Here is a 27,709-nt window from a genome sequence, read left to right on the forward strand (position 1 = left end):
AATTAACAAAGAAAATCGTAATGTTTGTTAAATTTGCTATTTTGTATGTGTATCTATATACAGTCGAATCTCATTATTTCGAACACGCTTAATTCGAACTTCTGGTTAATTGGAACTCACAATGCGGTACCGTCAAAGCTATTTGTATTCCAATGGGCGAAAACGCCCGGCAATTCGAACGCCCAAGCACTTCTGATGGTTCATTCGAACATACCGTGCTCCGAAAATGTTCTCAGCACCCCCCCAATCCCGCGGCGGTAGCTGCGACACCTCAACGCTGTCCGCGAAGGAAGTGAAAAGAAAAAAAAAAGGCTGCGGTGGAATGTTTGCTCTCAAATGCCAATCTGCGACGCGCCCGTATCACGCTTCTCCCTTTTTCGTCCCTGCCACGTAAAGACCCTTCTCCTTCCAACGCCGCGCGCGAAGAGAAAGAGGGGAAAAAAAAGAAAGCTATCACTGGGTTGAATGAATGTGTGGTTGAAGGAAGGAAAAAGGCACTATCTTCTGCAGCCCTTGCCCCTTGCGAAGCGCGGCTCTGCGCCTTGAGGGGGGTGGGGGGTCTCTCACGTGCCAGTGGTTGGGGGTCTCTCATGTGCTTCCCCCTTTCCCTTCCCTGCCACGTGACCCATCTCCTTCCAACGACGCATGCGAAGAGAGCAAAAAAAAAGTTGCCGTGGAGTGTTGGTTTTCTCTCAAATGCCGATCTGCTTCTCTCCGCGTGGAAACGCTCCTGCTTTCTCATCATGTGCTGGCCATGCTGCGACTGCGTAGCGAAAAGCGGGAGGCTCCGCTACGCAGCAGTCGTTGTCGTCGTCTTTAGAAAGTGTCAGCGCTAGACATTTCTGCACGCAACTTCTCTTGCCAGGAGAATGCCGAAGCCGAAATAGCAATGCTTTGCAAGCTGCGTGCGAAATTGATTGACTCGCTGCAAGGCAAACGTGTACAGACGCGCATCAACCGATTACTTCAATTATTAACGGATGTCCTGTGATTTGTGAATAAATGTAAGTCTTCTTAAACTTCCCCCTCCTGTGTTAGGTCAATGCACATGCGCAATTGCATGGAGAGCCCTCCATTTATTTAGCTTTCATTAATCTGAACTTCTTTTGATTCGAACAAATTTTCGGCCTTTTTCGAGTTCCAATTATCGAGATTCGACTGTATATGAGAACTCAAGAAAGAAAGAAAAAAAAGCAGCCCACGCTGGGCGCCCAGCTCGTCACGATGCGCTGGCGCGCGCTTATCTCCCATGCGTACTTGTGCACGCGCGCTTATCCTTTGGTGGGGAGAATCTCGCACCCTCGACTTTGACCTGAACGATCCGTTTAGTTTCCGGGCGCACAAAGATCACTTCGCTCGTTGGACAGGCGCGGTTTGCGAAAAGAGTGCGCTTTTCAAACACAGCGGAGTAACAACTGGGGAACTTGTTAGTTCGCACTCATATCTGTACCTGTGATTACGTTTTGTGCTTCGTTTTTGTTTAAACAGCGCGTTACGTGTTGAGCCGTAAAGGTTAGTTCACTGTTGTCCTGTGTGCGTTGTTTTTGTGCGTCATTTGTGCTTGAGCAGTGTGCTGCACGTTTCGATATGCTTGCCGTTCTCAGCGTCACATTCCATGTTGTTGCTATCGCATTCATTGCTTCACTTTTGCGTGCAGCAAAACCATGACTTTTCTAAATTTCGGACAACCGTGTCGTCACCATCGTGGGGATGTCAGACTAGGCGCTGACGGAAACTCTTCGAGAACACGGTGACAACGGATCTTCGGAGGTTAACTCGTCATGCGTTTTCGTCTTGTGCCACGCTGAGAGTTTGCAGTCTGGTAGCTTTCATGATTAGCCGGTTAGTTCTGCCAACACAACAGCGCGTTAAATGCAATGCAATGAACGCGATATCAAAAAATTGCAATGTTATAAAAAGGCTGGCAGCCAACCCCCCATATCGTGGAACTCCTACAAAACACTGGTGCGAGCAAATACGGCGGCTTCAGGGAAAAGTGCTCTTTTCACACAGTCACTTCTCATTGAAACCACACCGATACTCGCCGATAGCAAGCACGCCAGCCATTACGACCGCCCTTAATAGTCAGGTTCATTATTGCTACTCAAGCGATCCCCCCCCCCCCCCTCCCCTATGCCCACGTTGTTTCATGCTCGTTCAAGACTAGTGGTTTATATCCGTGCCACACGGGCATAAAAAATGACATTCGGTGGCGAAGGCCTTCAGTTGCCGAATGACATTTTTTTCGGCGGCGCTGCTACACGTCCAAAGCGAATGACATTTGGCTTGATGATGTCAATCGCAGCACCTTCCAAGTGAGCATTGGGTGAGTATCAATAAAAAAATAAACAAGCGTTTACAAGGTTCATACACATCAGATAATCATTAAATGTAGAAATAAGCATATTACGCTGCCCTGAGTTTTAGTTTCTTGCTTTGTTTTACGATGTTGCAGCCGACCGTAGCAACCTAAGCCAACAATAGTCAGATCCACAGCGTAAATAGAAAATGGCGCCTGTCGCATCGTACCTGTCGCATCTCTCAGAAGATGTTCGCAGAGTTCATTTTTTCACGGCAGCACTCGTGTGTTTCCGTGCAAAGCATCGTGCTCAAGAGCGAATAATTCTGGAGCAGAGACGAGTTATTATGCGCCAGCTTCAGGACATTAAATTTCAATTAATTTCAAACCATTTCAAACTGATCTTCGTATAACGTTCAAAGCACTTTTTTAAGAGTTTAGTGCAGATAAAAGACGGGAATTTTTATTTTTAGCTGAATATGATTTCTTTTACTTACGTTAAGGTAAATCGCACTTCGCGAGTTGTGTCGTCGAGAGTAGGCATTTCACAGTCAACTGAGTTCTGGCAAAGGCATTTGGTGGCGAATGGCATTCGGACGAATGCCATTTCGTTCGCCCGTGTGGCACCGCGCGAATGGCAATAAATCTGAAGGCATTTGGGGGTAAATGCCATTTTCTTTGCCCGTGTGGCACGGGTATTACTTTTTGTTTGAGCATTCGACAGCAGTTCTAACACGCGGGAGATATCTTATGCACTTTCCAGGCGATAGGGATGGGCCCACTCATTTGATCACTGCTTCAGCAGCGCTCGCGCGCTTTTACCCGCCCGTAAAAGTTACGATGCGCGGGGCCATGCTATCATTTTGGACTTGCTAAGGAACACAGCGGTGCGGCGACGACAAAAAACCACCGAGAGTGTCCATATAATTGCTACAGCAATATTAATGCAGTTTTTTACAGTAAAATAAGAGCCCATATAATTGCTACAGCAATATTAATGCAGTTTTTTACAGTAAAATAAGTGTTTTGGGTTAGCTTTGCCTTCAGTCCCCCTTTTCTTTAATTTGCACGTTTATTTACCAAATTTTTGTACTGAACCTGCATGTAACGAAATCTTCTTTATAACAATTTTTGACGGGAATTTATCAATTTCGTTATATCCAGGCTTAACTGTATTGTTCCAAGTCTCCTTCTCTGTGTCATTTCATCCTGTGATAGACACGTGCTCTTCTGTGCTTGCCTGTCTGTTCAGTTCAGATCAATGCAGTTACCGGTGCATGTTTCTAGACTCTGCTAAATGATTGGCTCACAATGATTTCTCAATTCACTTCACTCATCTAGCTACACCAGCAATGAAATAACCTAGGTTGGCACCACGTGTCAGTCAGCATGATTTCTGTTAGTGAACAGTTAAAAGTTGGTGCCTGTGTTTTTAGGTACGTGTCTTTGCTTCATCCCTGTTCTTTTAGCGCCACACCTCTTTTTCTCAATTGTGGGTAGTTGAATGGGTAGACAAGCAACAGATTTTAAGGAGAGCCTAGAAAACTTACGTCACCAGTGCAGACAAAGACGAGCGCAGAGAAGAATTTTAAAAATGTAGTCGGCAGAAGAAATCAGTATATGCAGGAGGACCTACATTGTCACCAAAACACAGGTGATGGAGCATCCTTATGCAAATCTTAAAATAATATGTGCACTAGTGGACAATGAAATAGCTCAACAGTGCTGGCCAACGACTCGATACATTCCAAATGGGCAGCTCTAACTTTGAAACGCATCTCTATTTCGCCCTATGTACGAATCTCCTTGTGTGCCTTAATGTTGAACACCAAAACAAAAAGTGTTCCATACCTGCCAAGTTCAAGCATTCTGAAATTCTGAATCCGGGAGATTTCTGCAACATGGGGGGAGAAGTCGCGCCAATTTAATTGTCCCACTTTTTTTTTAACCAAACGCGAAAAAATAAACATTGTAAAAAACAGGGGGCATCACAACAGCCCCCAAAGCTTACACATAAGCTTTGAGGCTTGTAGTGGCCAAACACACGAGGGTAGGGTTTCCCAACTAAAGTGGGAGGCTCAAAGAGGGAGTGCAAACACTCCCCAAATTCCACGTCATTAAAATAATTAGCAAAATCATTTCTGCCAAAATAACTAGCGTGTCTTCCTGGAACATACGTGAACGGAGGTGATGAAGCAGTAAGCATGGGGCTATGTTACTAGATTTTTTGTACAGGAAAGGCAGAATGCTTCTAGCCTTTCTTACGTCTTAAGGGGGGACACAGGTCTTAAAATAAGATTTTTATTTATTATCCTACTGTCATGATAATTACCATGCACGTGTATCGATGAACGGAGAATTCAAATATGCAAACAGAACAGAAGGAACAGAATAGAAGGTTTTATTGTGCTAAATGAAGAAGAATACATATGCATGATATACAGAAAGAGGTCCCATAGTCAGAGACTGCAAGGGGACCTCTTAATTTCAAACAAATTTGAAATATCTCTTTTAGAAAAAAGTAATGACTAATTTCTGCATTATAACTTGACAGTTTTTAAGGGTCTTTATGGTAACTTGCAACAAAAAAGTTGGTTTTCAAAACTACATGTTTTCTCTAAAAGGTTCATCCCACAAGCTAAAGCAAACAAGATTTCATAACGGCTATTTCTTTGATCAGAAATATTTCTAAACATGAAAGGTAAAAATTAGCTTCCAGTATTTAACTAGTATTTATCATATAATTGCAATTCTATCAAGGTTGAGAAAAAAATAAAAGCTTTAGTCTATAGCTGAAGTGCTGCGGAAAAGAATGGTACCAAGTTTTTTTAGATTCCTCACAGAAACTTGCTCAAAACTTCCGTAAGGCAGATTCACTTCACAAAAATAGCAATGCCAAAAAAATTATGTTTATAGTTTTAAAAACATTTGCCATTTCATATGTTAGGCTTTTAACAAAAAGAAATGGTATTTTCCCATTATTTAGAATTGTTTCAAAACATACTTTCGACTATAAGTACCTCGAATTGTAATTTTTGAAAGTCGGCACTATTTACAATTTTGTACTATTTTAAGACCCTCGTCCCCCCTTAAATGCCTTTAATTAAAGGGGCAGACTGCTCCTTGGGACCAAAAAGTGACAAAAAAAATCATTTTTTAAGGTTGACATATTTTGTATTTGCAAGTATTTTGCTATTTCTCTGCAAATTTTTACACACCAGGAAGTGGTAATTTTTTCGTAATGTTATTCTAACTGTCCAGATTCTTGGTGCTGTTAACATACAGAACCTGCAAAAAAATGAGGAACCAACTTCGAGGCCTCTTTATAATTTGCCGGCACCTGTGTTAGAAGCTCTGCTAGGAATATATGAGCACTTTTATGAGGATTGCAAAACATGCACACCATGATTGTTGCTTTTTGAAGAAGCTGTGTGTTTTCAGTTTTTTCCATTTTTCTCAAAAAAGTAAATTTACAACTGTCCAATTTTGAGGCCTTAATATCTATCTCTACAGCTAGGGCAGGTACAACAATAATTCTTTTTGCAATGAAAACCTGTATGTGTGTAGGGTGGAAGTATGAGAGCAGAATTTAGAGAACAAGCCTTTTTAATTAATTACTCATCAAAATTTTAACCCAATTCCAACTGCTTGTGAAAATGAATAGTTCATTTTGCTGTAAAATAATAAAAAAGGCTTAAAAACAAAAAAACTCTTGCATTATTTCAATCTATAGTCATTAGTTCATGTTAGGATATTTTAAATATCACTTTTAATTAAGCACTGTTTTTTCTATGGCGGCCTTAAACAATAGGGGGTGAACTTGTTATCTCAAGAATAAGATGAGTTACCATAATTACTCAAATCTAACGCGCACCTTTTTTCCGGTTAAGCGATTTCATAAATCGCATGCGCGTTAAAATCGAGTACGAACAAAAAAATTACGGTCAATCTATTGCCATCGGCAAATCCAAAATGGCCGCCCCCTACGTGCGTCGGCATGGCGTGTCGGCCATTTCTGCCTATGTGTTTCTCATGTGCGGCACTTCGTATGTGTGCTGAGGAGTCCGAGAAGCCCGAGAACGCCGGCATCCGAGAAGGATGGGCCGATCGCCGCATAGGACACGCCAGTATGGGACTTGGATGCATCAGTATAATATTCTGGACAGTCGTATTTATGTTGCAGCTCTAAGAAATACATCCGAATGTGTATAGGGGAGGCATGCTTTGTAACAGCTACGAAAGATGTGTCACAGTCTATAACCTGCCACTGCCATGGCGGGAGCCGCAGAGCGGGGGGGCTGAGGTTGTATTCAAGCAGTGGGACATCTGTTTCTTCAGCTATGTCTCTAACACGCAGCGAGAAAGGGCGTGCCATTGCGGGGCGATTGCAAAAAAGTTGAGAGCTGGACAGGTCGTTGATAGTAGAATATGCGGGTTGCTCACTGTTTGCATTTACTTTAAGGAAATATATGAAGGAAGAATATGTTCTCTGCAGATGGAGTGACCACTCGTCCGATTCCACATAAAGGCTTTCAACTGGGCTTGTTCTAAAGGCGCCTGTGGACAGGCGGATGCCTTGATGATGAACAGGGTCCAACATTTTCAGACCGCTTGGCGTGGCAGAGTGATAGACTATTGACCCATGCTCAAGACGTGAGCGTATAAGGCTTCTATACAGATTCATGAGGCACTTTCTGTCGCTGCCCCACGTTGTTCGTGACAGCACCTTTAGGATATTCATTGTTTTCAAGCATTTATTTTTAAGATGTTTTATGTGCGGTACAAAGGTTAACTTCGCATCTAAAATTATACCTAGGAACTTATGTTCTGTGTTTACGGGTAGACGCTCACCCTTAACGACCAGTTCAGGATCAGGGTGCAAGCCTCTTTTTCGTGAAAAAAGGACACAGGTGCTTTTCTGTGGGTTCAGTTTGAACCCGTTTTCATCAGCCCATTTGGATACCTTGTTAAGGGCGAGCTGAACCTGTCGCTCACAGATCCCAAGAGAACACGATTGAAAACCTATCTGCACATCGTCGACATATGTTGAATAAAAGATATGACGTGGGATGTACAGACGGAGAGAATTCATTTTTATAATAAAGAGCGTACAGCCGAGCACCCCACCCTGTGGCACACCGGTTTCCTGTACAAATGTTCGGGACAGAACATTGCCAACTCTAACGCGGAAGGTACGATCAGACAGATAGCTTTCAATGACACTGAACATATTACAGTGTATACCTATGTGTGAGAGGTCTCTCAATATTCCAAACCTCCACGTAGTATCGTAGGCCTTCTCCATGTCGAGGAACACAGATAAGAAAAATTGATTATGAACAAAAGCCTCACGTATGTGTGCCTCGATACGTATAAGATGGTCGGTAGTAGATCGACCCTCTCTAAACCCGCACTGGTATGGGTCGAGCAATTTGTTTGTTTCTAAGTAATGGAGTAAGCGGCAATTAATCATTTTTTCAAATAGTTTGCAGAGGCAGCTTGTTAACGCTATAGGTCTGTAACTTGATACAGTAGAGGGATCCTTTCCCTGCTTCAAAATTAGAATTATAACAGCCTCCTTCCAGGAGGAGGGGATCACACCTGAAAACCATATGCTATTATAAAGAGAGAGGAGGGTTTCTTTAGTTTCAGAGGGTAGTTCCTTCAGCATCGCGTACATTACGTTGTCAGAACCTGTGGTAGATGTATTACAGCAGCTGAGTGCTGTTCGCAGTTCTGCTAAGCAAAATGGTGCATTATATGCCTCATTTCTTGCGGATTTTCTTTTTAACTTTTGTTTTTCTATTCGTGCCTTGTAATTCCGGAAGGATTCGGAGTAGTGTGAGGAGCTCGATATGTGTTCGAAATGTGTGCCAAGAAAGTTGGCTTGATCCTCCAAGCTTTCCCCGAGGCTATTTACTAGTGGAAGGGAATACGTTTGTTGGCCCTTAATTTTCTTTACGTTATTCCACACTTTTCCCTCATCTGTACACGAGTTGATACACGATATAAACTTTGTCCAGCTCTCTCGTCTAGCTTGTCGACGCGTTCTCCTTGCCTGCGATTTGACCCGCTTGAAATTTTCCAGGTTTTCTGCTGTAGGGGAATCGCGAAGCAACGCCCATGCTTTGTTCTGAGTGGTCCGTGCTTTCCTGCATGCGTCGTTCCACCATGGGACTCCCCGTTTAGAAGACATGCCGCTCGTTTTGGCAATACATTTAGATGCGGCATCAAGTATAAAAGCTGTAAAATACGTGACAGCGTCATCTATGGTCAGGGCAGACAGCTCAGTCCATGTCATGTGTGTAAGAGTTCTATACCCTTCCCAATCAGCTGAGTCAATCTTCCATCGAGGAACCTGCGCGGGTAGTTGATCTTTGTTCGGCGCACTCAGGATGATTGGAAAGTGGTCACTACCATAAGGGTTTTTAAGAACGTTCCACTTAAAAACAGGTAAAAGGGACGGCGATGAAATGCTAAGATCTATGGAGGAGTACGTGTTGTTTGCAAGGCTAAAATACGTAGGCTCCTTTATATTTAAAAGACATAAACTAGAAGTGAAAAGGAGCTGCTCAATGAGACGTCCTCGCGCATCACAGTGAGCATAGCCCCACAGGACATTGTGTGCATTAAAATCACCTAGAACCACAAACGGCTCTGGGAGTTCATCTATTAATGATTCTAGATCACGTCTGTGTAGCTGTTGATGCGGTGGTATGTACACAGAACATATGGTAATGAATTTGTTAAAAAGTACAGCTCGAATGGCCACTGCCTCAAGGGCCGTTTGGAGCTTCAAATGCTGGCATGCTATACTACGATCAGCTATAATGACTACACCGCCAGATGGTACGACATCATCCTCACGGTATTTTCGGAAAATAATATATTGTCGTAGGAAGTCCTTGTGCTTAGGAGTTAAGTGCGTTTCTTGCACACATAGCACTTTCGCGTTAAACTTACTCAGAAGTTCTTGGACGTCATCTAAATTTCTAAGTATTCCCCTTACGTTCCACTGTATGATTTTGTCCATAGTGGAAAAAAAAGGGAAAAAGCGCTGTGTGCAGAAAAGACGGAGATTAGCTAATTTTACAGGGCCTTTGTCAGGCCCTGTAATCGGCGTTCTGTCCTTTTTGGGACGGTCGAGAGAAGCTCGCCGCTCCTTCGGCGCTTCCTGCGCCGTTTGGCTTGAACTGGTGTCCATAGCCTCTTGCGAGGCACTGGACGCCCGCTCTAAAGAGCGATCTGTGCGTCGCTTAGACTTCGCCTCGATCGACGAAGTCTTTGTCCCCACCGAGCTGGGGGTTGATGAAGCCCCCTTACCCTCGTGATTGCCCTGGCTGCTGCCAGAGCTTGTATAGGTCACTAGTGTAGACAGGCTGAATGTGGACAGCGCGGCTGGCTGCCCTACGGCGGCTGGCTGCTCCCGCCGTAGGGGCTTGTGGCGTTGGCCTCGGCACGCTAGGCGCGGTCCGGGCAACTGCCAAGGGCCTTTGTGGTGCGGCCCCTCGTTGCACCACTTCGCAAAAGGTGTTTTTAGTGCTAATGATAACGAGACCCGTTGTCTTGCTTCCCTGAATGTGATATTTTTCTTAACTTTTAAAGTTATTATTTCTTTTTCTCTTTTCCAGGCTGGGCACGCTCTGGAGTATGCAGGGTGACTACCTTCGCAATTAGCACAGAGGACCTCGTCATGACTACATTCATCAGCACTGTGGCCGGTTGTGCCACACTTAGCACACATCAGCTGTCCTCGGCAGCTCTGGGATGCATGACCAAATCGCTGGCATTTGAAACAACGCCTCGGGCTTGGAATGAAGGGTCGGACATGGAGTTTTACATAGCCACTTTCGAGAGTCTCAGGTAAAGTGGTTGAGTTGAAGGTGAGTATCAAGTGCTTTGTTGCTATTTCACTGTTGTTACGTCTGATTTTGATGCGCTGGACATGTATTACACCTTGGTCCTTCCATCCATCAAAAAACTCTTCTTCAGTCAGTGTCATCAAATCTTCGTCCGATACCACGCCCTTCACTGTATTCATGGTATGGTGTGCGCTCACAGAGACGAGGATGTTACCAAAGGCTACGAGGTGCGAGAGTTTATTGTACTGTTCCTTGACTTTTAATTCGAGAAGCAGATCTCCGCTTGCCATCTTCGTGGCCTTATAACCGGTTCCAATGGTCTCTCTCAAGCACTTGGCCACAAGGAAGGGTGAGATTGCTCTAGCTTTTGTAGATGATTGTTCGCAGTGGAGGACATGGTATTTTGGGAAAGTTTCTTTGTTTTTGGGCCAAAGTAGTATAGTTGCGTCGGTGCGTACCCTTTTCGAAGCACGATCAGTTAAAGAGGGGGTCGAGGATCTCATGAGAAAATGTGTATTTTTCGGTAACGGCGCCTACCACCCACCACGGAGTCCAACGAGGGGACGTGGCAGAGCATGTGGGCATGTCTGCGCAACGCCAGCAGTACGCAGTTACTATAACCCAATATGGTTTACTCTAGTTTGGATAGCCACACAAGGTTAACCCTTGCTACCAGGAAAAACAGAAGTAAATTGAAGAGAGGAGAGAACAGGAAAGATTGAAAGTAAGAGAGAAAGACGAAGATGAAGAGAGGGAGAGAGAGGAAAAGGCGACTGCCGGTTTCCCCTGGGTGGGTCAGCCCAGGGGTGCCGTCTACGTGAAGCCGGGGCCAAAGGGGTGTGTTGCTTCTGCCGGGGGGCTTTAACGGTCCAATCACCCAGCGTCGGCTCAACCCCCAGGATCCCCTTTTCCCCGGACATGGCAAAGCCACGCACGGCTAGGCGTGAGAGGGAGTAGAAACTCTCCCGTTAGCTCGGGTCCGTGGTGTCGCTACACATGAAACGCCTACTTGCGCAGGCGCCCCTGCGAGGTGGCAGGTATAGTGTTACGGTGGTCTTACATAAGAGTCCGGGATAACATTACATTCTGTGCATGCGTAGCGTGTATCACACAACACTCTAATTCTCTCTAATAACAACCACAGAATCCTGAAGACACACGTGCAGGGGCGCAACAGCCGAAATACAATTTGGACCCATTTTTGAAGAGCAAAATGTTACTTTTAAACCCCTAAAATCCAAAATTGGAGCAGGTTACGATTTAACATCACTGACATGGTGCAGTGTGAACATCGGCAATGCTATTTCAATAAAAATATTATTTTGAACCACCCCAGTGAGCAAACAATGATAAAGTCCACATGAACATTAGCAAATCGTTTGACTGACTCTGCGAATTTAAATGTGGATCTGCCAGGCTCGCGACCTTGAAATTCGGGACATTCGTAAAACCATGGAGTAGAGGTGGCAAAAAAAAAAAAACTGGTGTACCATTTTGCTCTTTTATAGGGAAGCAGAAATGTTACATTGCTCCCAATAATTGGCAGTAGCTTATTTATATGTCAGTGATCATAGTGGCTAAAACTGCTGCTCGGGCGAGTTGGTTCATGACTCTTTAAACAAATTTATCAGTGCAAAAAAGGGGCAACTTTTAGAAAAGAAACACACACACAGTGCTGTGTGTGTTTCTTCTCAAAAAGTTCTGTCTTTTTTGCACTTATAAATCTGTCTACATAATCATATTGGCACTCAGCTATATGCAGCATACACAAGCATGCGTAATTGGACTAAATGTGCTGTGTCTCGTGAGTAGCGCTAACAGCCCCCTCTATATCTTGATATGCTTTTCCGCAAAGCACTAGTGTACTGCGGCAAAGGTGGCTTGTGCTGCTTGTGCAATCACTGTGGAGAATACCAGGGTAGATACAATCCCTAGGGTAGATACAATCACAAATTGCAACAGTGCAATTCTGAAAATGCACCCACGGACAATGCACATGGATTGACAATAAAACCAACATTTGCTGCAACCACTGCACAGGAAACTGCGGTCACTATCACTGATATTGACTAAGCTCAAAGGTATTTGTCTAACAATGAAAATGATTAAAGGCAATAAAAGTCATAAAATGATATGAAGCAATGCACCTTTCTCGTTGTTCGCTTGCGACGTAGTTCATAGTGACATCATAGTGCCAACTTCAGCACATAGTTTTCAGTAGGCCTTTAGAGAAGCTTAAAGCAGTGCATTCAAGGATCTTCACACAAGGCATTCCCGAAGGGTAATCTTCATGCCATATTCACGTATAACATTCCTGATCATTGATCTAGTACACTATAGGACCCGCAGTTCAGCGCATGTCCTCGGAAGCAGAGACTTCACACGCACAGCCCATTTTATGTGTGAGTGCCCTTGCATTTTTCTGTGACGGGTGCACTCGTCCAAAGCATCCAAAGATCTAGTCTCTTCACGCGCACTGGCGACCTGGCTCGGGTGAGTCGGGGAGCGCAATATATGCAACTAAAGACTTTTTTCAGTAAAGCTGCCTAAACATTAGGGGTGCGCAAATTATGTGAGTAAATATGGTAAGAAAGAAAGTTGGCCTCTTACTCATTCTAATCGAGTTTTGCCCTACATCACATGTCCTTCATTAATAACAGACTCACCCCAAAAAAACTAATAATGGAATGAAAGAGCAATAGCAAAGTAACTAGGAGACAAATGAAAGAAATTGGATGCAGTAATGTTGGTTAGTTTTGTAATGATTGCTGGTACAGCGCTGGTTTAACTAATGGATCTGGCTAAATTGACTTGAGTAGCGGAATTTGGCTCAGTATTTGTTCAAAATGTAGCAAAAAGAAGAAAGAAGATACGCTCAAGCGTCAATTGAGCACGCTGGCATAAGCGTTGCTCTGCGCAAAGTTTTCTTAAAGTGGGCCAAAAAACAACATTTTTGAGCTTTCAGTGCAATCAGGAGCTGCGGCACTTTGATTACAATTGTTTTAAAAGCAAAAAATACTTAAGTTTGCTTTACGCTCCCGCGAAATTTACAGTTTCTGTTTCTGAATTTGGCTCTTCTGAAAAAAAAACAAAAAAAAACAAGCAAGCACTGACTTGGTGCTTTTGTGCAGTTATAATTTTATATTTTTTGTCATGGAGTTCACATACAACTGCTTCTGTGAAGACACTTTTCCCTTTTACGTAATAGCATGAATAATTGAAAGTTGAGGCACGACTTATACTGTGAAATACCTTGGCCAAAACATGCGCTTGGCTGATCATGCTGTCAGTCTATACGATCCAGCCTTCTTGAAAAAACTACTATTACATTACCCACTTTTCATTTCGAAACTAAACTATTGCCATACAATCTACGGAACTGTGAGAAAACCCTCATTGTGCACATAATTTCAATCATTCAGCTCAAAGAAAACAAAAAAGCTAGTCGGTTAAAGCTGCAGTGCAAGCCAGTGCAGCTGCCGAGGGAGGTCACACCTCGGTGGAACGAAGGCTGTCATCCAATACACGTTACCTTTGCCTTTTTTTTCTGGTAAGTAGCAAATTAATTTCTCGTGAGCCACCAAACCACACTAACCTTTAGTGAGATTCCACTCGACAGCAGTGAGCGTGGCCTTCTCCAGAGGGTCACCCACCAGGCCATCATCGAGCTGTGCCAGAGACTGACACGATGCCAGCACCTGGACGCTCTCAAGAGGAGCCTCCGATACAGCACACATGTCGGGATGCCCCCTGCACCAGCAACTCGGCTTTATCTTCCTGGCACATTTTTTTTTAAACATTAGGCATAGTCGCCATTACAGCCAAATACCACTACAACGACATTCACGGAACATGTGCAAAATTTCGTTGTCGCGGAATTCCACTGTAGTAAAATTGCATCTATAGACCACAAGATTTGGTAAGATCTGATGACCATGCCATGTACTTTTTTTTTTCCAGAAAACGCAGTCGAACCTGCCCGCACACTGAGTGAACATACTTTCTCCCATGTAATGCGATCAAAATATGCAAAAAATTTGAAGCTGAAGACCGGGTGCAGGTTATACGAGAATTTTGGTGCGCAAGTTGGCTTCATGGCACAACTTCACGGCACTGCAAAAGAAGCCGGCCTTGCGTCAATACGCAGGTAGGCTCTCTTCCTCTCGCAGTTTGCAGTTAGCGGTGCCAGTTATATGCTCGAGCGGTTTATACAGAATAAAATAGAATATTCAGACGACCTTTGGGGCATGCACAGAGTGAGCAGCGCATGAACGAGGGTGCCAAAGTTTCGCTAGACGCCGCCTGATAACTGTAACTGAAAGTGATAAAGCTCCGCACTACACTGGCTATAAGTGAACGATTGGAAAGCCGTAATGATTTGTGATGTTTTATGGCTTTATTACCTTTAATCTATGGTGGTGTTATCTGCACGCCTTCGGATCGTATTCGCTATCGAACAAGACGATGGTGACCTCGGTTTGCTGCACAGCGGTTGCCGCGAACAGTAGTTTCGTTTTCAATCCATGTGCGCTGCCCTGGTCATGCGCGTGAACTACGTCGTTGCTAGGTCTGTTCGATTTGCCTGCACCACGTGAACCAGTTCGCACGGTGCTACACTTTGACATTCGTTTCAGCGACGCAGCATTGACGACCTCTGAAGCCTGCCATTCGTTTCAAAAGGTGCAGAAGAGGTGCAGCACTGGTTCACGATTTTCATGCACCTCTTGCACTGATGCTGCCGGCTTGGTGTAGCCACGCGTGAAGCTGAGCAGACGACGCAGTACTTAGGCATAGGCACCGTACCCACCTCTACCAACGCGGTATGTTTTGCCATGATGTTCGCGCCTCATAAACTGTCCACATGTGCGGTTTGCCATCGTTCAGTGATAACTGAACGGTGTAAATTAAGCGAACAGAAATAAGGCCTGCACCTTGTTGGCACATCGTCATTCATTTCGGGGGTCACGCTGTGCCCGCACCGCTGAACTCACGATGCACAATTTCTGAGCTTCGCGTGCACAACCTTGAACCGGTTCCAATTAATGCAGGTGAATCGAACGGACCTGCTATCATTGTTTGCATCGTTATGGCAACAAATAATGGGTTGAGTCAGTGCACGTTGACTGGGCGTATACTTTCGTGGTCGCCCATGATTGCGTTCTACAGAAACGCATTTGACTTCGCAGCAGTTGTGACAGAATGCAGGTACGCTGGGACTATGTGCGCACTGCTCGCATGTGTGCCTTCACGACGCGTGGTTGTCATTCACAATCGCACGGCTATAGCAACAACGAGCGGTAGCTTTAGCGCGAAGTCAAAAACATGTGGCGGGGGTAATAAAAGATCATGATTTCGCTGCGGTCAGCACATGCATCAAATCCACGGGCAGCATTGTGGTGGGTGGGCGCGAGCTGTCGAGGAGCATCAGAATGGCGATAAATTTAGCGGGATGTGCGTGTGATTGCAGAAAGCATGTTTCCCATGAAGACATGGTTGTTGTGATACGGCCGTGTGCTCTGCGCACCACGAGTCATTGAGAAATAACTAATTTGGTAGCGGAGTTTCGCGGCAATCCTAGGCATATTTCTTTTTCGTATGGGGCAGTACTTGCGAAAACTTCATTAAAGCGGAAACATCTAGGAAATGTATTCATTGTGACGAGACATTTTACACATTGTTTCCTATGGGGCAGCTGACAAGGAATTTCGTTGTAGCGGACTTCGTTATAGTGGGATTCGACAGTACACATTAACTGAACAAAAGTAGGGGAGTGCAAATATTTCAACTTCTGAATATTTTTCTAAGAGTGTTTGCTGTTCCACTCAATTCACAGTGCAATTTTAACTATTTAAATATTTGAACTTCCCCCGAAAAAAATACATACTTGCCAAGTTCAAGGATGCTGAACCCGGGAAATTCCCGCAATGGGGAAAGGGGAGGGAAGTTGTGCCGATTTATTTGCCCCTTTTATTTTACACCACGGGGGGGGTCCCAGCAATCTTGGAAGCATAAACATGTGTGTTGCGGTCTTATAATGGCTTGGAGTGGCCGAACACATGAGGGTATGATTTCCCAACTAAGGTGAGAGTCTGAACTGAAGAGCGCTAATACTCATAAAATTTTGTGACATCAAAACAAGTAGCAAAACCTATTTCTGTCAAAAGAACTCACTTATGTCTTCCTAGGACACACGTGAACAGATGGGACTGCACAGCTAGCTGCTGCAAAAGCGTGGGTTAAAGCTTTGCTACGTTACTAGGTTCTTTGGACAGGAACGCCAAAAGGATTCTAGCCATTTTGCCCTCCTTCTACCGTCTCGTTAGCCACATGCCCTCAAAGCTCATAGATAGTTATCGCTTCACCGCTACCACGGTTTCGTGCGCGGTAGTTGCAGCAAACTACAGTCGCGAGAAACAGTAGTTTCGTTTTATATGCGCGTGTGCTGGATGCGTACATGCCTTCAAAACGAAGTCATTTTTAGCTATTTATGATCGTATCTGCTGCAGCTCTGTCCTCAACATTTGCGAGAAGCAGCATCGCTTTTATTGGTCGAGCACTGGACGCGTGCGCTTTCGGAGTTCTGTCAGTTACGTCCCCAACATGATCGAGTCAGGAGCCACCACCATTTCATCCAGTTGTGGCAAACAAACACAGGCACTCTTGAAGACAGTGAGTGCGCAAACCACATGTGTACTTCCACAGCTTTGAGCACACTGCTCTCTGCCTTCATTTGACGGTATTAATGCTAAAGTTCACATGACCCACCGCGATGAAGAAAAGTGTTCGTTATATCCAAATTTCCGCCAAATAGACACAATAGAGCTTGGCAGTTCATTATTTAAGGGGAGACATGGGTATGAGAGGCCGAAAATTTTCCGAAAAACTGATTTTTTGAAGTATTTTTTTTCATAATCATTAAGGTCTAAGGAAGCTGTTCTTAAAATATTTTAGCCCTGTAATGCGTATTTGTCGAGTTATTGGGTCGCAAAGTCAGTTCGATGACCATTTTCGCTTCTGAAACCACCTCAAAAACGGTCGTATTCAACGCCGCAGCGCGCGAGAACCGCACTAAGTAGCGCGGCCATTTTGATCTCATTTTAAAGACCCATTTTTCTATTATCTGTTCTTAGCAGAAGAAAGTTTTTCGTCTAGCAACAACGCAGCTATCGCGCATAAAAAAAAACTGAATACTCGCACATCATTGGTGCATTTTTGTCACGTGGGGCAGTTCCCGGTTTCCTATTGGACGCGAAGGGATTCGTCTGCTAGACAGCGGCGTGCAAGCCGCCATTTTGCGTAGAGGCCTAACAACGACTGTGCATTCGGTGCAATGGCAGGCGGTCACCGGAAGTTCCGGAGTGCTCATGCGTTCGGAAAAAGGCGAAAACGGCGTCCGAGAGCCCGCACCTTATCACCAGCGAGACCTTCTTCCGCCGAGAACTCGGAAGAAGCAGGCTGTGCCAGCGCTGTCACCGCCGCGGCACCCGCGATCGCGGACGTGATAGCCGCGGCAAGGTTCCTTTTGGCGTTGCATAAGTCTGTTGCCAGACTTTGGGGTGATTGTTGTCAGACTGCCACTAAATTTAGCTGAAAAGTTTTCTCTTTAGTTGTGGCTTCTCCGTAAGAGTTTGGTGCTATCCGCGGTGCATTTCTTGGCTGAAAATTGCAACCACTTATGCGACGCCAAAAGGAACCTTGCCATAGCCGCGTCCCAAGATCACACGAGAGCTGTGCGCGTCGACACTCCCCTGGTTTCCGACGCTGAAAAAGTGGCCATCGAGTGTCGTGCGAGCGATGTTCTGCAAGATCTTTTATCGAAGGCTGCCACAAAACGCAAGCGGTCTTTTTTTCGAGACTCGGATGGAGCCGCAACGCCTGGTACGCCGTTCACCGTCGTTAGCTTAGAGTTGGTCAACGAACTTCTTCAGTGTATGAAGTGGGGTGTGTGTGGCGGGCCTGACAGAATCTCCAAGGAAGACCGCGAATATGGCATAGCCGCGAAACTACTTGTTCTTACATGTGACGAGTGTGGTAAACTGAGGACCGTATGGAGCTCGACGAGAGCAGGGGGGGGGGGGGGGGGCGCAGCACACGGCCCCTTCGAAATTAACGTGCTCGCGATTCGGGCGGCAATGAGCACAGGAAACGGGCAAACTGTGATCAACGATATTTTTTCCGCCCTGAATATTTCACGGAGAGGCCTGCACACCAAGACATACCAGGATTATGTGAAATTGAAAATGAACTCTGCCGCGCAGTAGGCTGCCGCGCGCGTTATTGACGACTGCGCAAGCACCGTGAAAACGGTGTATTCCGAACTCAACTATGGAAATCCTGGAAATATCGCCATTTCCTTTGATGGGACTTGGCTGACCAGGGGCCTCTCATCCCATATTTGTGTAGGGACCGTGTTGAACTATTCACAGGTTATGTGCTTGACTTCGTCGTCCTATCGAACTTTTGTTTGGGCTGCCAGCTAGGGCCGAAGGAGGACAACCCAAGGTATGCCGAGTGGCTAGCTGGTCACACTTGCCAAAAGAATACCTCCAGTAAGCCAGGACAAATGGAGGTCGAAGCAGCCCAAATTTTATTTGGCCACTCATTGGAGAGACATGATGATGACGATATATGTTGTTTAATGGCGCAAGGGCCATTGATGGCCAAAGAGCGCCAGGAAATGATATCGGATGAGAGCAGTGGTTATGGTAAAAGGCTGTAAAAGGGCCTAAAATTCTGCGCTCTAAAGATGCGTAAGACATATTTATTAAAATCATGAAAGTGAAGTGAAGCATGCCTGGTGAGAATGAGTCTTTTGTTATCATGGCATCATATAATAGGAGCGTTATATTAGCACCGATTTCTCACCAGCGCCCTTGATCCCAAGGGCCGGGAGACAGGTGCTCTTTTGGATGTAGCATCCGCAGCAGCAGCCTTCTTTCGGAGGCCGTGCTACCGATCACTTGAGTAGATAACATGGAAGGTATTTACTTCCTTTAAGAATGCATTCAATACATTATATTTAAAAAGAGGTTCGCGACCAATAAACATAGCTGGGTGAAGGGGTATGTGTTCTTTGTACGCTAGTGGAAAATGTTTTTTACTGTAAGCCTCTAGCTCAGAACATTCAAGGAGTATGTGAAGTACGGTAAGTGGACGGCCACATCTTTGACAGCTGGGTGCTCACCGGACAAAAGGTGTGTGTGCGTGCTGTGTGCGTGTCCTATTCTAAGCCGACAGAGACTGACCTCTGTACGGCGTGTTTTTGACGTGGGTGGCCAGTTACCGAGGTATGGTTTAATCAAGTGTAACTTGTTATGAGTTTGTTGATCCCATAACTTCTGCCAATAAGCCCTGAGCTTTTTCCGTATGCTTGGTTTTAGGTCCATTATAGGGACAGCAACTGAAGAGTTGGCGGAGCTTTCGTTAATTGACGTGGCGAGCTGGTCGGCCAACACATTTCCTTCGATCTCGCGATGTCCTGGCACCCAGCACACGACGATATGTTGCTTGGAAGTATAGGTCGCGCAGAGTATTGAATAGAGGGATATAATTATAGGGTTTCTGTGTTTCTTAAGATTTTTCAACACTTTTACGACACTCAGGGAGTCTGTGTATATAACTACCCTTGGCGTGTTCAATTCTTTGATGTGTTCAACGGCAACGAATAACGCGTAAGCCTCGGCTGTAAAAATGCTTGTCCTGGTGGACAGAACGCCGGCATCCGAGAAGGATGGGCTGACCGCCGCATAGGACACGCCAGTATGAGGCTTGGATGCATCAGTATAATATTCTGGACAGTCATATTTATGTTGCAGCTCTAAGAAATACATCCGAATGTGTATGGGGGAGGCATGCTTTGTGACAGCTACGAAAGATGTGTCACAGTCTATAACCTGCCACTGCCATGGCGGGAGCCGCAGAGCGGGGGGGCTGAGGTTGTATTCAAGCAGTGGGACATCTGTTTCTTCAGCTATGTCTCTAACACGCAGCGAGAAAGGGCGTGCCATTGCGGGGCGATTGCAAAAAAGTTGAGAGCTGGACAGGTCGTTGATAGTAGAATATGCGGGTTGCTCACTGTTTGCATTTACTTTAAGGAAATATATGAAGGAAGAATATGTTCTCTGCAGATGGAGTGACCACTCGTCCGATTCCACATAAAGGCTTTCAACTGGGCTTGTTCTAAAGGCGCCTGTGGACAGGCGGATGCCTTGATGATGAACAGGGTCCAACATTTTCAGACCGCTTGGCGTGGCAGAGTGATAGACTATTGACCCATGCTCAAGACGTGAGCGTATAAGGCTTCTATACAGATTCATGAGGCACTTTCTGTCGCTGCCCCACGTTGTTCGTGACAGCACCTTTAGGATATTCATTGTTTTCAAGCATTTATTTTTAAGATGTTTTATGTGCGGTACAAAGGTTAACTTCGCATCTAAAATTATACCTAGGAACTTATGTTCTGTGTTTACGGGTAGACGCTCACCCTTAACGACCAGTTCAGGATCAGGGTGCAAGCCTCTTTTTCGTGAAAAAAGGACACAGGTGCTTTTCTGTGGGTTCAGTTTGAACCCGTTTTCATCAGCCCATTTGGATACCTTGTTAAGGGCGAGCTGAACCTGTCGCTCACAGATCCCAAGAGAACACGATTGAAAACCTATCTGCACATCGTCGACATATGTTGAATAAAAGATATGACGTGGGATGTACAGACGGAGAGAATTCATTTTTATAATAAAGAGCGTACAGCCGAGCACCCCACCCTGTGGCACACCGGTTTCCTGTACAAATGTTCGGGACAGAACATTGCCAACTCTAACGCGGAAGGTACGATCAGACAGATAGCTTTCAATGACACTGAACATATTACAGTGTATACCTATGTGTGAGAGGTCTCTCAATATTCCAAACCTCCACGTAGTATCGTAGGCCTTCTCCATGTCGAGGAACACAGATAAGAAAAATTGATTATGAACAAAAGCCTCACGTATGTGTGCCTCGATACGTATAAGATGGTCGGTAGTAGATCGACCCTCTCTAAACCCGCACTGGTATGGGTCGAGCAATTTGTTTGTTTCTAAGTAATGGAGTAAGCGGCAATTAATCATTTTTTCAAATAGCTTGCAGAGGCAGCTTGTTAACGCTATAGGTCTGTAACTTGATACAGTAGAGGGATCCTTTCCCTGCTTCAAAATTGGAATTATAACAGCCTCCTTCCAGGAGGAGGCGATCACACCTGAAAACCATATGCTATTATAAAGAGAGAGGAGGGTTTCCTTAGTTTCAGAGGGTAGTTCCTTCAGCATCACGTACATTACGTTGTCAGAACCTGGGGTAGATGTATTACAGCAGCTGAGTGCTGTTCGCAGTTCTGCTAAGCAAAATGGTGCATTATATGCCTCATTTCTTGCGGATTTACTTTGTAACTTTTGTTTTTCTATTCGTGCCTTGTAATTCCGGAAGGATTCGGAGTAGTGTGAGGAGCTCGATATGTGTTCGAAATGTGTGCCAAGAAAGTTGGCTTGATCCTCCAAGCTTTTCCCGAGGCTATTTACTAGTGGAAAGGAATACGTTTGTTGGCCCTTAATTTTCTTTACCTTATTCCACACTTTTCCCTCATCTGTACACGAGTTGATACACAATATAAACTTTGTCCAGCTCTCTCGTCTAGCTTGTCGACGCGTTCTCCTTGCCTGCGATTTGACCCGCTTGAAATTTTCCAGGTTTTCTGCTGTAGGGGAATCGCGAAGCAACGCCCATGCTTTGTTCTGAGTGGTCCGTGCTTTCCTGCACGAGTCGTTCCACCATGGGACTCGCCGTTTAGAAGACATGCCGCTCGTTTTGGCAATACATTTAGATGCGGCATCAAGTATAAAAGCTGTAAAATACGTGACAGCGTCATCTATGGTCAGGGTAGACAGCTCAGTCCATGTCATGTGTGTAAGAGTTCTATACCCTTCCCAATCAGCTGAGTCAATCTTCCATCGAGGAACCTGCGGGGGTAGTTGATCTTTGTTTGGCGCACTCAGGATGATTGGGAAGTGGTCACTACCATAAGGGTTTTTAAGAACGTTCCACTTAAAAACAGGTAAAAGGGACGGTGATGAAATGCTAAGATCTATGGAGGAGTACGTGTTGTTTGCAAGGCTAAAATACGTAGGCTCCTTTATATTTAAAAGACATAAACTAGAAGTGAAAAGGAGCTGCTCAATGAGACGTCCTCGCGCATCACAGTGAGCATCGCCCCACAGGACATTGTGTGCATTAAAATCACCTAGAACCACAAACGGCTCTGGGAGTTCATCTATTAATGATTCTAGATCACGTCTGTGTAGCTGTTGATGCGGTGGTATGTACACAAAACATATGGTAATGAATTTGTTAAAAAGTACAGCTCGAATGGCCACTGCCTCAAGGGCCGTTTGGAGCTTCAAATGCTGGCATGCTATACTACGATCAGCTATAATGGCTACACCGCCAGATGGTACGACAGCATCCTCCCGGTCTTTTCGGAAAATAATATATTGTCGTAGGAAGTCCTTGTGCTTAGGAGTTAAGTGCGTTTCTTGCACACATAGCACTTTCGCGTTAAACTTACTCAGAAGTTCTTGGACGTCATCTAAATTTCTAAGTATTCCCCTTACGTTCCACTGTATGATTTTGTCCATAGTGAAAAAAAAAAGGGAAAAAGTGCTGTGTGCAGAAAAGACGGAGATTAGCTCATTTTACGGGGCCTTTGTCAGGCCCTGTAATCGGCGTTCTGTCCTTTTTGGGACGGTCGAGAGAAGCTCGCCGCTCCTTCGGCGCTTCCTGCGCCGTTTGGCTTGAACTGGTATCCATAGCCTCTTGCGAGGCACTGGACATCCGCTCTAAAGAGCGATCTGTGCGTCGCTTACACTTCGCCTCGATCGACGAAGTCTTTGTCCCCACCGAGCTGGGGGTTGATGGAGCCCCCTTGGCCTCGTGATTGCCCTGGCTGCTGCCAGAGCTTGTAGAGGTCACTGGTGTGGACAGGCTGAAGGTGGGCAGGGCAGCGCTGGCTGCTCCCACCGCAGGGGCTTGTGGCATTGGCCTCGGCACGCTAGGCGCGGTCCGGGCAACTGCCAAGGGCCTTTGTGGTGCCGCCCCTCGTTGCACCACTTCGGCAAAAGGTGTTTTTAGTGCTAATGATAACGAGACTCATTGTCTTGCTTCCCTGAATGTGATATTTTCCTTAACTTTTATAGTTATTATTTCTTTTTCTCTTTTCCAGGCTGGGCACGCTCTGGAGTATGCGGGGTGACTACCTTCGCAGTTTGCACAGAGGACCTCGTCATGACTACATTCATCAGCACTGTGGCCAGTTGTGCCACACTTAGCACACATCAGCTGTCCTCGGCAGCTCTGGGATGCATGACCAAATCGCTGGCATTTGAAACGCCTCGGGTTTGGAATGAAGGGTCGGACATGGAGTTTTACATAGCCAGTTTCGAGAGTCTCAGGTAAAGTGGTTGAGTTGAAGGTGAGTATCAAGTGCTTTGTTGCTATTTCATTGTTGTTACGTCTGATTTTGATGCGCTGGACTTGTATTACACCTTGATCCTTCCATCCATCAAAGAGCTCTTCTTCACTCAGTGTCATCAAATCTTCGTCCGATACCACGCCCTTCACTGTATTCATTGTACGGTGTGCGCTCACAGAGACAGGGATGTTACCAAAGGCTACGAGGTGCGAGAGTTTATTGCACTGTTCCTTGTCTTTTAATTCGAGAAGCAGATCTCCACTTGCCATCTTCGTGGCCTTATAACCGGTTCCAATGGTCTCTCTCAAGCACTTGGCCACAAGGAAGGGTGAGATTGCTCTAGCTTTTGTAGATGATTGTTCGCAGTGGAGGACATGGTATTTTGGGAAAGTTTCTCTGTTTTTGGGCCAAAGTAGGAAAGTTGCGTCGGTACGTACGCTTTTCGAAGCACGATCAGTTAAAGATGGGGTTGGGGATCCCATGAGAAAATGTGTATTTTTTTGGTAAAGGCGCCTACCACCCACCACGGAGTCCAACGAGGGGACGTGGCAGAGCATGTGGGCATGTCTGCGCAACGCCAGCAGTACGCAGTTACTATAACCCAATATTTAGTTTGGATATCCACACAAGGTTAACCCTTGCCGCGAGGAAAAATTTGAAGTAAAATGAAGTGAGGAGAAGACAGGAAAGATGTAAAGTGAGAACAAAAGACGAAGATATAGGGAGAGAGATATAGGAAAAGGCGACTGCCGATTTTCCCTGGGTGGGTCAGCCCAGAGGTGCCGTCTACGTGAAGCCGGGGCCAAAGGGGTGTGTTGCCTCTGCCGGGGGGCCTTAAAGGTCCAATCACTCAGCGTCGGCTCAACCCCCAGTATCCCCTTTTCCCCGGACACAGCAAAGCCACGCACGGCTAGGCGTGGGAGGGAGTCAAAACTCCCCCGTTAGCTCGGATCCGTGGTGTCGCTACACACCAAACGCCTACTTGCGCAGGCGCCCCTGCGGGGTGGAGAGACATGGGCTCTGCTACACAACCATCTTGTGTGATGGAAACAGCCGGGCCTTCAACAGTCTGCAGGAGGCACAGGTATATGGCTTCGTGCCAATATAAAAAGAGGACTGTGTCAACCATGTGGATAAGCGCATGGGCACAGCACTTCGAAACCTCCTGCAAAAACAAAGAGCCGAAAGAAAGCCAAGCCTTGGCGGCAGGGGCAAACTGACAGGCGAGCTGGTCACAAAGCTCACGTCATATTATGGATGGGCTTTACAAAGCAACCAAGGAAGCATTGAGGCCATGAATAATGCTGTCTGGGCAACCTTTTATCACGTAGCATCTACTGATGCAAGCCCTCAGCACTCTCACTGCACAACTGGTGAAGAGTCATGGTGAAAGTACAACAAGGCTGTTGCCAAGCAGGAGACTCCTCCGAATCATCGCTACAACCTGCCGGAGTATGTGGTTGATGCCTTGCGGCCTATTTACATGCGCCTCTCTGACAAGAAATTGCTGGAGTGTTGTCAGCGAGGCAAAACACAGAACCAAAACGAGACCTTCACTCCGTCATCTGGTTGCTCGTGTCCAAAAACAAACACGCGTCGCTTTTCACCATTGAAGCTGCTGTGGCCGAAGCTGTCACAAGGTTCAATGCTGGCAAAGGGAGAGCAGATGCCGCCATATTGAAGGAGCTGCACCTGCAGCAGAGTGTTGTGGCCGCTGAAAGATGCTCAGAAAAGGACAGTCGCGGACTAGTGGCATCGGAGAAGAAGCATGAGCATGCTGAAAACTTCAAGCATGCCATGAAAAGAAAGCGCACCAAGGAGAATGATGATGACTACATTCCTGGTGGCTTCTAACATGGTTAATACACCGATTCACACCTTTTCTTGTTAAATATAAGTGCTCAGCATGTTCCTAAACTTCTTTTCTCGTTTTCTCAAAACAACATTTTTCATCACACCCTAAGCCATTGCCCACAGTATCTTTTGATGTAGCAGTCGGATTTTGATAATTCTTGCAGCATTTGAAAGCTTATACATTGATTAGTGCAAGAAAACCAAAGAAATGTAACATGTTTATTTATAATAGTAATTTAATTAGCAACAAACTTAAGCAAAAGTTTCAGATTTCAATGAGTATACTTGTTAAAGCCATAACTCTGGTACCAATGAAGCTAAAGATAAAATTATGGTTTTGTTGCACTCCCTGGCCTTCATGGAATGCTGCCATATCAATATTGTAGCAATATTTTATGAGGAAGATGTCAAAAGGCTGGGCAGAATGCAAGTTTATGTAGCAGTCAATATTTAAAAATCTAAAAGTGATAGCAAAAAACTAATTGCATATTTGTTTTCAGCTGTGAAAAATACATACTGTATTAAAATTTCAGTTGGAAATACTGAAAATTTAAAAAAAATTCAGACCAGTGTCTCCCCTTAATTAGGATAACAATATCTATTGTTCCTACCACAATATAAAAATAACCACCAGCCTGAAATTTACAAATAGCATAGGGATCAATACTAGAAAGCACAAGCTGCATAACATAGGAAGCATTTTTTTGATAGGGTCATTATTTTTTTACTTTACAGTACACAAAACTTTATCAAACTGAATGTGGGCATTGTGTGTTCACACAAAAGACTAATTTAAAAAACTTGCATCAAGAGAAATCAAAATCTGCTCCTTATGTTGTGTGCTCCAAACATATAGCTTCACACAAAAAAAATTATTCTGCTATCTGTAATAGTTTCCGATATATTACAGGAATTTTCATGCAGAGTGTACAAAATTGCCATTTTGAGAAAATCAAGAAAACAAAGAATTCTAACATATCTAACCGTAAAGACGTACGTACTTATAATTACATAGTCATGAACATATATATAGATACTAGAAAGGCTAAGGAGTGCAACGCTGCAAGCTAATCGAAAATTGAACATGTACTTCTCGAATTACAGCACAGTGAAGTTCATTCTATGTAACCAAAAACAAATATTTCTATATTAAAATAAAAAAATCAAGCTACCCATTAAAAATCACCTCTCAGCATTGTTTTTTGTGCACAATTAGCTACATTGTACAAAAACAATTACAGCTCTGAGTGTTATAGGTCCACTTATACCGAACAAGCAAAAGAAAGTGATCAATATCTGTGCTTCGAGAAAACTGCTGTTAAAACTTTATTTCCCCGTTTCGAGCGAAAAATGACACACATACTTTTAGTCAGTTAATATGCACCGGGAATGTAATAGGACTGATTGTTCGCACGAGCGTGTCATTTCTTAAAGCCCTGTAGCAAGTTGTCACCGTGTGCTGGTCTGCCGCAAGGCGGCTTATCAGTTCGGTGACTGTACAGACGGCGATGTGCGACGGATGTGCACGCGTCATCCGCGATCCATCAAATAACACAGCGATGTTTTCCGGCTTGTGCAGAATGGGTTACCCGTAAATGTCGCGTACCAAACTTGCTCCATCGCTCACCAATTTCGAGGCTACACGAGTGCCAAGGTGTTAGTTTCCTTGTCACATAAGACTGCTCCATTTTCGAGTGAAGACCGTGACAACATTGCAAACACGTCGTTCAAAACAGTCTACCTGTTGCCAGTAGCCTCTATTGCGTGGGCGGTGAGCAAGATCACTGCAAAAACAGATTGAGTTTCTGTTGTTCGTGGACGCGCGGCCTACTCCGTCACGCAGTTCAAGGTCCTTTTGTCAGGCGGGGCGGTGGAGGGGGAGGGGGGCGTGTTTACCGATAAGATTGCGCTATTGTTCCACCACTACAAATGTTGACATTTCTTGTAGCTCACTTCTGGTTTTTACTTGCCATCCTCCAACTGACGAGGCTGCAAAACACAGCCGCTCTCAGTAACGTTGTCGGCAACCAACGAGCTCGTACGCCAGTTAGGCCTACACCAGTGACTCGGCGACTGCCGTTGACCGCGGCAAGTTCGTTATCCTCGTTGTGTTGAGCCATAGCGTGGCTCTTTCTGAAGTTCACAGCGAACGAATGATCGCCACACCCACTTCACAAATTACTGTGGCACGGAACT

At 45.2% G+C, this 27,709-nt stretch overlaps 2 protein-coding genes across 8 annotated transcripts in view; one reads left to right on the forward strand and one right to left on the reverse strand.

The window, feature by feature from the left end:
- LOC119160815 (endoplasmic reticulum transmembrane helix translocase) overlaps positions 1-27,709 on the reverse strand; it is a 520,848-nt gene that overhangs the window by 181,028 nt on the left and 312,111 nt on the right. For all 7 annotated transcript variants that reach the window (XM_075881403.1, XM_037413063.2, XM_075881402.1 and 4 more), the window contains one exon: positions 13,757-13,911. In XM_075881403.1, the coding sequence (XP_075737518.1) occupies positions 13,757-13,911 (155 nt within the window). The remainder of the gene's footprint in view (positions 1-13,756; positions 13,912-27,709) is intronic.
- On the forward strand, positions 5,030-25,576 carry LOC142777116 (uncharacterized). Its single transcript, XM_075881421.1, has 3 exons — positions 5,030-6,426; positions 9,931-14,308; positions 23,411-25,576. The coding sequence occupies exons 1-2, from the start codon at positions 6,297-6,299 to the stop codon at positions 10,164-10,166; spliced, it is 366 nt and encodes a 121-aa protein (XP_075737536.1). The 5' UTR covers positions 5,030-6,296; the 3' UTR covers positions 10,167-14,308; positions 23,411-25,576.

The sequence above is a fragment of the Rhipicephalus microplus genome, chromosome X (genome assembly GCF_043290135.1).
Source record: "Rhipicephalus microplus isolate Deutch F79 chromosome X, USDA_Rmic, whole genome shotgun sequence".
NCBI classification, from domain to species: domain Eukaryota; kingdom Metazoa; phylum Arthropoda; class Arachnida; order Ixodida; family Ixodidae; genus Rhipicephalus; species Rhipicephalus microplus.